The sequence below is a fragment of the Anomaloglossus baeobatrachus genome, chromosome 9 (genome assembly GCF_048569485.1).
Source record: "Anomaloglossus baeobatrachus isolate aAnoBae1 chromosome 9, aAnoBae1.hap1, whole genome shotgun sequence".
NCBI classification, from domain to species: domain Eukaryota; kingdom Metazoa; phylum Chordata; class Amphibia; order Anura; family Aromobatidae; genus Anomaloglossus; species Anomaloglossus baeobatrachus.
The window spans coordinates 636,676-647,500 of NC_134361.1; the positions used below are offsets into that span (position 1 = coordinate 636,676).

The window sequence follows — 10,825 nt, forward strand, 5'->3', positions numbered from 1 at the left end:
TTACGTGTCGCAAACTTCGTGGCATGTTTCAAAACCAGAAGATGGCCAATCTTCCACCTGACAGGCTCAGTACTGAACCCCCCTTCACCAACGTTGGACTGGATGTGTTCGGCCCCTGATCCGTAGCTACAAGACGCACTAGGAAGGTCCATGCCGAAGCAAAGTGTTGGGCAGTTCTATTCACCTGTTTGTCTGTCAGAGCTGTTCATATCGAAGTAATAGAATCTATGGACACTTCAAGTTTCATAAATGCACTTCGACGCTTCATCGCTATCAGAGGCCCTGTGAAGCACATTCGTTCTGATAGAGGCACGAACTTTATTGGAGCAGCAAGAGAACTCCAAATCCCTTCCAATCTAGACATTACAAATGTAGAGAGGTACCTAGGTGAGCAAGGATGCACCTGGACCTTCAACCCGCCACACTCTTCGCACATGGGAGGCACCTGGGAAAGAATGATAGGAATTGCACGCCAGATTCTAGATTCTATCCTCTTGCAAGCAAACACCAGACTTACCCACGAAAGCTTGACTACGTTCTTGGCCGAAGTTACAGCTATCATGAATGCTAGGCCATTGACAGCTCTTTCTGGAGATTCTGGAGACTCAACAGTTCTTACTCCTGTCATGTTACTTACACAGAAAATCTGTGTCCCAGGAGCTCCACCTGGAGAATTCACCGAGAAAGACCTCTACAGAAGACAATGGAGGCAAGTACAAAACGTGTCCAATGCCTTTTGGGACAGATGGAGGAAACAATATCTCTCCACTCTGCAAACCAGAACAAAATGGCAGAAAGACCATCCAAACATCAGACTTGGCGATGTGGTACTTGTAAAGGACAGTCAATCACACCGAAATGAGTGGCCACTCGGCCTAGTCACCAAACCCTTTCCCAGCAAGGATGGAAGAGTACGCAAGGTAGAGGTCAGAGTGAGCAAGCTCGGAGAGAACAAACTGTTCACCAGACCAGTCACTGAACTTGTGTTGTTGTTATCCCCTCAGGAGTCCAATAGTGGCATTGGTTAACGCCAAGCGGGGAGTGTTCTGTCTTCTATTCATTAAATAGGATAAGGGTAATATCGTTTGTTGCCCACAAGAGGTCACTGTTGGCTTTCTTATGTTTTCCTCATACATCTCCATAGTATTTCTGTGGGTTGGAGCCTGTTGCTTTAAGGAAGAGATACTTCTTTGGACCGCCCTTTTTCCCTTCCCTTCCTGAGTTGGAGAGGCAGATGTCTTGGTGCCTCCATAGGATTCAGAGGTGCTATAGCCGGCTCCAGTTCCTTTTCTTCAATCGCTCCTCCTGACTAGTGGATCCCGGTAGGAATCATTGTACTAAACTACATATTTATGTTAGAATATGTGTACAGTTGTTATGTAGGCACTGTGAAGTAACAGTGGCTCTACTCAGATTACATAGGCCGTGATACATGCAGAGCAGGTGTAGGGCAGCATCAGCAGTGTAAATGTTGTATTCAGTCATATGCATTGCTCTCTATGTTATGCAGATTCTGTAAATACCAGTACTACTATGTATGTCATTCTGTTATTTGTGATATGCCTGTACTGATTTGGATTTGTATCTTTTGTTATAGTTTTTACCAATCAATCATCCATTTCTTATGATCATCCACCTATCCATCATCATTTAATAAATAAAGACTTAAAGGCAGCACAGTCTGTTTATTGAAACAGTGGATGAAGGTTAGCTGTATGCCGGAGTCCACACAGCTCACACGTGGACGAAGGCAGAACAGTGATAATATCCTCCCCTACCGCTGCGCTCTCCAGTGTCCAGCGCGGCCTCCTCAGTGACGGGAGACCGGCGAGCGAGGATAATGCAGTGTGATAATATCCTCCCCTACTGCTGCGCTCTCCAGTGTCCAGAGCGGCCTCCTCAGTGACGGCGCTGCGCCATAGACTCTCCGGGACACGCTGCTCTGGATGTCCCAGAGGTGAGGGGGGCCCCATACACAATTTTTGCACAGGGGCCCTTTGCTCTCAGTGTCCGCCCTTGATGAGGACCTTCCCGCAGAAGCATCCCAGACACTCACAGAGCAGGTGAGAGATCTTAATAGGGAAAGCAGTCACTGATATAAGAGAGAGCTGTCAGTCAGCCGCAGGAGGTGGCGGAGAATAAAGAGGGCAGGAGAACAGCAAAAGAAGGTGGGAGACCAAAGAGGGAGGGCGACAGAGCAAAAAGGGAGGGCGACAGATCAAAAAGGGAGGGCGGCAGAGCAAAGAGGGAGGGCGGCAGAGCAAAGAGGGAGGGCGGCAGAGCAAAGAGGGAGGGCGGCAGACCAAAGAGGGAGGGCGGCAGACCAAAGAGGGAGGGGCGGCAGACCAAAGAGGGAGGGCGGCAGACCAAAGAGGGAGGGCGGCAGACCAAAGAGGGAGGGCGGCAGACCAAAGAGGGAGGGCGTCAGACCAAAGAGGGAGGGCGGGAGACCAAAGAGGGAGGGCGGCAGACCAAAGAGGGAGGGCGGCAGACCAAAGAGGGAGGGCGGCAGACCAAAGAGGGAGGGCGGCAGACCAAAGAGGGAGGGCGGGAGACCAAAGAGGGAGGGCGGCAGACCAAAGAGGGAGGGCGGCAGACCAAAGAGGGAGGGCGGCAGACCAAAGAGGGAGGGCGGCAGACCAAAGAGGGAGGGCGGCAGACCAAAGAGGGAGGGCGGCAGAGCAAAGAGGTAGGGCGGCAGAGCAAAGAGGGAGGGCGACAGATCAAAAAGGGAGGGCGGCAGAGCAAAGAGGGAGGGCGGCAGAGCAAAGAGGGAGGGCGGCAGAGCAAAGAGGGAGGGCGCAGAGCAAAGAGGGAGGGCGTCAGACCAAAGAGGGAGGGCGTCAGACCAAAGAGGGAGGGCGTCAGACCAAAGAGGGAGGGCGTCAGACCAAAGAGGGAGGGCGTCAGACCAAAGAGGGAGGGCGTCAGACCAAAGAGGGAGGGCGGCAGACCAAAGATGGAGGGCGGCAGACCAAAGATGGAGGGCGGCAGACCAAAGAGGGAGGGCGGCAGACCAAAGAGGGAGGGCGGCAGACCAAAGAGGGAGGGCGGGAGACCAGAAAGAGGAGGACGTTTAAATCATTGTGCTAATGTTTTCTACTCTTTGACTGTTACCGATTCACAATATCGAATTTTAGGTCCAAGCACTGTCTATGAAAAAAAAAAGGCTAACACTCCCACCAATGTTATTCAATGTGGCAGTAAAGATTAGCAATTTTCTTTTTCCACATCAAATTTGCAGTGTGCACCAGTTTCTACTGTAAATTGGATGGGAATCACCCATTCAAGTCTATAGGTGCGTGACAAAAAAAAAAATCACATGTAAAGCATCAGGAAGAGGAGGAGGGAAGGGGAACCCCGGAAGGCAGGGGAAGCCCGGAGGAAGGGGAGGAGGGCAGGGGAAGCCCGGAGGAAGGGGAGGAGGGCAGGGGAAGCCCGGAGGACGGGGAGGAGGGCAGGGGAAGCCCGGAGGACGGGGAGGAGGGCAGGGGAAGCCCGGAGGACGGGGAGGAGGGCAGGGGAAGCCCGGAGGACGGGGAGGAGGGCAGGGGAAGCCCGGAGGACGGGGAGGAGGGCAGGGGAAGTCCGGAGGACGGGGAGGAGGGCAGGGGAAGCCCGGAGGACGGGGAGGAGGGCAGGGGAAGCCCGGAGGACGGGGAGGAGGGCGGGGAACCCCGGAGGAAGTGGAGGAGGGCAGGGGAGCTGGAGGAAGTGGAGGAGGGCAGGGGAGCTGGAGGAAGTGGAGGAGTGCAGGGGAGCCCGGAGGAAGGGGAGGAGGGCAGGGGAAGCCCGGAGGAAGGGGAGGAGGGCAGGGGAGCCCGTGGCAGGAAGAGGGCAGGGGAGCCCGTGGCAGGAAGAGGACAGGGGAGCCCGGAGGACGGGGAGGAGGGCAGGGGAGCCCGGGGCAGGAAGAGGGCAGGGGAGCCCGGGGCAGGAAGAGGACAGGGGAGCCCGGGGCAGGAAGAGGACAGGGGAGCCCGAGGCAGAAGAGGACAGGGGAGCCTGAAGCAGGAAGAGGACAGGGGAGGAAGAGGATCAGAAACTAAATTAATAATAATAATAATAATAATAATAATAATGTTTATTTATATAGCGTCAACATATTCCGCAGCACTTTACAATCCGGTGGGGGGTTGTATAGACAAAAACAAAATAGTACATAATTCAACAGCCCGAGGGAGGACGAGCGAGGACAGGGGGAGCCCGAGGGAGGACGAGCGAGGACAGGGGGAGCCGAGGGGAGGACGAGCGAGGACAGGGGGAGCCGAGGGAGGACGAGCGAGGACAGGGGGAGCCCGAGGGAGGACGAGCGAGGACAGGGGAGCCCGAGGGAGGACGAGCGAGGACAGGGGGAGCCCGAGGGAGGACGAGCGAGGACAGGGGGAGCCCGAGGGAGGACGAGCGAGGACAGGGGGAGGACGAGCGAGGACAGGGGGAGCCGAGGGAGGACGAGCGAGGACAGGGGGAGAACGAGCGAGGACAGGGGGAGCCCGAGGGAGAACGAGCGAGGACAGGGGGAGCCCGAGGGAGGACGAGCGAGGACAGGGGGAGCCCGAGGGAGGACGAGCGAGGACAGGGGGGAGCCGAGGGAGGACGAGCGAGGACAGGGGGAGCCCGAGGGAGGACGAGCGAGGACAGGGGGAGCCCGAGGGAGGACGAGCGAGGACAGGGGAGCCCGAGGGAGGACGAGCGAGGACAGGGGGAGCCCGAGGGAGGACGAGCGAGGACAGGGGGAGCCCGAGGGAGGACGAGCGAGGACAGGGGGAGCCCGAGGGAGGACGAGCGAGGACAGGGGGAGCCCGAGGGAGGACGAGCGAGGACAGGGGGAGCCCGAGGGAGGACGAGCGAGGACAGGGGGAGCCCGAGGGAGGACGAGCGAGGACAGGGGGAGCCCGAGGGAGGACGGGGAGCCCGAGGGAGGACGAGCGAGGACAGGGGGAGCCCGAGGGAGGACGAGCGAGGACAGGGGGAGCCCGAGGGAGGACGAGCGAGGACAGGGGGAGCCCGAGGGAGGACGAGCGAGGACAGGGGGAGCCCGAGGGAGGACGAGCGAGGACAGGGGGAGCCCGAGGGAGGACGAGCGAGGACAGGGGGAGCCCGAGGGAGGACGAGCGAGGACAGGGGGAGCCCGAGGGAGGACGAGCGAGGACAGGGGGAGCCCGAGGGAGGACGAGCGAGGACAGGGGGAGCCCGAGGGAGGACGAGCGAGGACAGGGGGAGCCCGAGGGAGGGCAGGGGGAGGACGAGCGAGGGCAGGGGGAGGACGAGCGAGGGCAGGGGGAGGACGAGCGAGGGCAGGGGGAGGACGAGCGAGGGCAGGGGGAGGACGAGCGAGGGCAGGGGGAGCCCGAGGGAGGACGAGCGAGGACAGGGGGAGCCCGAGGGAGGACGAGCGCTGACAGGGGGGAGCCCGAGGGAGGACGAGCGAGGACAGGGGGAGCCCGAGGGAGGACGAGCGAGGACAGGGGGAGCCCGAGGGAGGACGAGCGAGGACAGGGGAGCCCGAGGGAGGACGAGCGAGGACAGGGGGAGCCCGAGGGAGGACGAGCGAGGACAGGGGGAGCCCGAGGGAGGGCAGGGGGAGGACGAGCGAGGGCAGGGGGAGGACGAGCGAGGGCAGGGGGAGGACGAGCGAGGGCAGGGGGAGGACGAGCGAGGACGAGCGAGGACAGGGGGAGCCCGAGGGAGGACGAGCGAGGACAGGGGGAGCCGAGGGAGGACGAGCGAGGACAGGGGGAGCCCGAGGGAGGACGAGCGAGGACAGGGGGAGCCCGAGGGAGGACGAGCGAGGACAGGGGGAGCCCGAGGGAGGACGAGCGAGGACAGGGGGAGCCCGAGGGAGGACGAGCGAGGACAGGGGGAGCCCGAGGGAGGACGAGCGAGGACAGGGGGAGCCCGAGGGAGGACGAGCGAGGACAGGGGGAGCCCGAGGGAGGACGAGCGAGGACAGGGGGAGCCCGAGGGAGGACGAGCGAGGACAGGGGGAGCCCGAGGGAGGACGAGCGAGGACAGGGGGAGCTCGAGGGAGGACGAGCGAGGACAGGGGGAGCCCGAGGGAGGGCAGGGGGAGGACGAGCGAGGGCAGGGGGGAGGACGAGCGAGGGCAGGGGGGAGGACGAGCGAGGGCAGGGGGAGGACGAGCGAGGGCAGGGGGAGGACGAGCGAGGGCAGGGGGAGGACGAGCGAGGACAGGGGGAGCCCGAGGGAGGACGAGCGAGGACAGGGGGAGCCCGAGGAAGGACGAGCGAGGACAGGGGGAGCCCGAGGGAGGACGAGCGAGGACAGGGGGAGCCCGAGGGAGGACGAGCGAGGACAGGGGGAGCCCGAGGGAGGACGAGCGAGGACAGGGGGAGGACGAGCGAGGACAGGGGGAGCCCGAGGGAGGACGAGCGAGGACAGGGGGAGCCCGAGGGAGGACGAGCGAGGACAGGGGGAGCCCGAGGGAGGACAGGGGAGTCTGGAGGACAGAGGAGAGAGGACTCTTGAGGGGAAACTGTGCAGGTGGAGGGGCGCCGTGTCCTCATCAAACATCATATACGTTGTCCTCTGCGGACGCTACAGATAGGCACTGATAGCGCTTATCTCACACGCCCCAGAGAATACACATCTGGTGCAGGGGGTCGTTGGAATCCCTGGGACCACCGAGTGCACACCACCCCTCCCCCATGTACAATTAGCGCCTGACGGCGGCGCTGGAGGTAGCCTGCAGGGAGGGCAGGGGTGCAGACATGCGCGGGATGGAGGGCAGCTCTCACTAGCGGCACCCCAATGTTTTTTGGGGGCTCCAGAATTCATACATGCGCTGTCTGCGCCATAACAGCGCTGGGCACAAACTTTGTTGGGAGCCGAGCGTCTTCGGGAGTTTCCGGCTCCAGCCCCGCTGTTTCCGGCGTCCCGATTGTAGTTGGCAGAAGTTGGGAGAAGTCATGGCGTCTCCGTCCCGCCGGCTCCAGACGAAGCCCGTTATCACCTGTCTGAAGAGCGTCCTGCTCATCTACTCCTTCATCTTCTGGGTAAGGAGGCGGCGGGGACGGTACATGGGGGACTAGGGGGGCGCTGCCGGCACATGGGGGACTAGGGGGGCGCTGCCGGCAGCTGTGTGTATAGGGGGGGGGGCTCTGCCGGCAGCTGTGTGTATAGGGGGGGGGGCTCTGCCGGCAGCTGTGTGTATAGGGGGGGGGGCTCTGCCGGCAGCTGTGTGTATAGGGGGGGGCGCTGCCGGCAGCTGTGTGTATAGGGGGGGGGCTCTGCCGGCAGCTGTGTGTATAGGGGGGGGGGGGCTCTGCCGGCAGCTGTGTGTATAGGGGGGGGGGCGCTGCCGGCAGCTGTGTGTATAGGGGGGGGCGCTGCCGGCAGCTGTGTGTATAGGGGGGGGGCGCTGCCGGCAGCTGTGTGTATAGGGGGGGGGCGCTGCCGGCAGCTGTGTGTATAGGGGGGGGGCTCTGCCGGCAGCTGTGTGTATAGGGGGGGGGCTCTGCCGGCAGCTGTGTGTATAGGGGGGGGGGCTCTGCCGGCAGCTGTGTGTATAGGGGGGGGCTCTGCCGGCAGCTGTGTGTATAGGGGGGGGGGGGGGGCTCTGCCGGCAGCTGTGTGTATAGGGGGGGGGGGGCTCTGCCGGCAGCTGTGTGTATAGGGGGGGGCTCTGCCGGCAGCTGTGTGTATAGGGGGGGGGCGCTGCCGGCAGCTGTGTGTATAGGGGGGGGGGGGGCGCTGCCGGCAGCTGTGTGTATAGGGGGGGGCGCTGCCGGCAGCTGTGTGTATAGGGGGGGGGGCGCTGCCGGCAGCTGTGTGTATAGGGGGGGGGGCGCTGCCGGCAGCTGTGTGTATAGGGGGGGGGGCGCTGCCGGCAGCTGTGTGTATAGGGGGGGGGCGCTGCCGGCAGCTGTGTGTATAGGGGGGGCGCTGCCGGCAGCTGTGTGTATGGGGGGGGCGCTGCCGGCAGCTGTGTGTATGGGGGGGGGCTCTGCCGGCAGCTGTGTGTATAGGGGGGGGGCTCTGCCGGCAGCTGTGTGTATAGGGGGGCTCTGCCGGCAGCTGTGTGTATAGGGGGGGGGGCTCTGCCGGCAGCTGTGTGTATAGGGGGGGGGGCTCTGCCGGCAGCTGTGTGTATAGGGGGGGGGGGCTCTGCCGGCAGCTGTGTGTATAGGGGGGGGGGCTCTGCCGGCAGCTGTGTGTATAGGGGGGGGGGGCGCTGCCGGCAGCTGTGTGTATAGGGGGGGGGGCGCTGCCGGCAGCTGTGTGTATAGGGGGGGGGGGGGGCGCTGCCGGCAGCTGTGTGTATAGGGGGGGGGGGGGGGCGCTGCCGGCAGCTGTGTGTATAGGGGGGGGTGGGCGCTGCCGGCAGCTGTGTGTATAGGGGGGGGGGCGCTGCCGGCAGCTGTGTGTATAGGGGGGGCGCTGCTGGCAGCTGTGTGTATAGGGGGGCTGCCGCTGGCAGCTGTATATAGACGGATGTGAGGAATATTTGAAGAATATTGTGAGGAATGTGACCTTCATACATGTCTGTCAGCTATAACTTGGCAGATGAGGGGGATGTCATTACAGGGGTAGCATTGCTGCAGCAAGGCATGACCTCTGAACGCCAGAGGAGTGTCTGCTCCAGTAAGGGGGGGAATAGGAGTGCAGGGCAGGCAAGACAGGTACTGGGGGACTCAATTATTAGGGGGACAGATAGGGCAATCTGTCACAAAGACAGGGATCGCCGAACAGTGTGTTGTCTTCCTGGCGCTCGAGTTCGGCACATCGCTGATCGGTTTGACAGATTACTGGGAGGGGCTGGGGAGGACCCAGCGGTCATTGTACACATTGGCACAAATGACAAAGTTAGAGGTAGGTGGAAGGTCCTTAAAGATGATTTCAGGGAATTAGGTTGTAAGCTTAAAGCATGGCCCTCAAAGGTGGTATTTTCGGAAATACTTCCTGTGCCACGAGCCACACCAGAGAGGCAAAGAGAGATCAGGGAGGTTAACAGGTGGCTCAGGAATTGGTGTAGGAAAGAGGGTTTTGGGTTCCTGGAGAATTGGGCCGACTTTTCAGTTGGCTACAGATTCTATGCTAGGGATGGGCTGCATCTTAATGGGGAGGGTGCAGCTCTGCTGGGGCAGAAAATGGCTAGAAGGTTGGAGGAGTGTTTAAACTAGGAATGGGGGGCGAGGGTATTCACTTTATAGAAGGGGAATGTAGTGCAGATAGTGACCAGGGCACAAGTAATGAAATTGGGGGTGGTACGGGGGGAAGGGTTAGGACAGTTAATACAGTAAGCAGGAATACAGGTACAGAGTCATACGTAACGTGCATGTACACTAATGCCCGAAGCCTCACAAATAAGGTGGAGGAATTAGAATTAATATTGTTGGAAGAAAATGATGCTATAGTGGGGATATCAGAGACATGGCTGGATGAGAGCTATGACTGGGCTGTTAATTTACAGGGTTATAGCCTATTCAGGAATGACCGTACAAATAAGCGAGGGGGAGGGGTGTGTCTATATGTAACATCATCCTTAAAACCCATCCTGCGTGACAACATATGTGAGGGTACTGAGAATGTAGAGTCCCTATGGGTGGAGATAAGGGGGGGGAGAATGAATAATAAAATACTGATAGGGGTGTGTTATAAGACGCCGAATATTATGGAAGAGGTAGAGAATCTCCTCATAAAGCAAATTGATAAAGCAGCGAGTCTCGGAGAGGTAATTATTATGGGGGACTTTAACTATCCTGATATAAATTGGGGAACAGAAACTTGCAGTTCCAGCAAAGGAAATAGATTTTTGATAACAATGAAAGATAATTACCTTTCACAAATGGTACAGGACCCCACAAGAGGGGGAGCACTACTAGACCTTGTACTAACCAATAGACCAGACCGCATATCAAATATACAAGTTGGGGGTTACTTGGGGAATAGTGATCACAAAATAATAAGTTTTCATGTATTCTTTAGTAAGATGTCTAGTAGAGGGGCTACAAGGACACTAAACTTCAGGAAAGCAAATTTTAAACGGTTGAGAGATGATCTTAGTGCAATAAACTGGGATGATGTACTAAGTAATAAAAGTACAGTGGAACCTTGTTTAACGAGAGCAATCCGTTCTGGGACTGTGCTTGTTAATCAAGTTACTCGTTCAGCAGAGCAAGGTTTCCCATAGGAAATCATTGCAATGCTGACGATCCGTTCCACAACTTCTAAAATGTCCCCTATTCTGTCATTCCACACATACACACATTATGCTCACCTTACCTTCCGTTCCATCGCCGGTCTGCTGGGACTTGCTGTTCTCTGGTGCGGGGCCGGGCTATGTATCGCGTTACCATAACGACGAGGCAGGAACTTCCCGGCCAGAGCGCTGACGTCAAAGGCAGAGCCGCTTGCCTCTGATTGGTCAGCGCTCTGCCTTTCATTAGCGGTGACAGGAAGTTCCTCCCTCGTCGCTATGAATGCAGATACACAGCGTGGACTGGAGCGCAGCGGCGAACTACAGCACCCAGGAGGCCGACGATAGAACGAAAGGTAAACGTATTATGTTATATTATATGCTCACCTTACCCTTCCATTCCATCGCAAGCCTCCTGGGTCTTGTAGTTCGCCGCGAGGACGTCGCGATGTACCCGGGAACTACAAGAACCATGAGACCGGCGGTGGAACGGAAGGTAAGGTGAGCATAATACTGTATGTGCGTGCGTGTGTGTTTGTGCATACATGTATGTGTTTGTGTGAACTGCAAGTGCGGGTCAGAGCGTGGTGGATGTACGAAACCGGAAGTGTGTGCGGTGAGAATTTTGCTCGTACAGCAAAGCTTTCTCATAAAGCGGGTTACAAA

General features: G+C 59.2%; 1 protein-coding gene across 1 annotated transcript in view; it reads left to right on the plus strand.

The window, feature by feature from the left end:
* The first annotated feature begins 6,727 nt into the window (after positions 1–6,727).
* The window catches only part of TSPAN6 (tetraspanin 6), a 56,872-nt gene continuing 52,774 nt past the window's right edge, over positions 6,728–10,825 (plus strand). Inside the window, exon 1 of the mRNA XM_075323046.1 lies at positions 6,728–7,016. Within this exon, the coding sequence (XP_075179161.1) occupies positions 6,801–7,016 (216 nt within the window). The 5' untranslated portion in view covers positions 6,728–6,800. The remainder of the gene's footprint in view (positions 7,017–10,825) is intronic.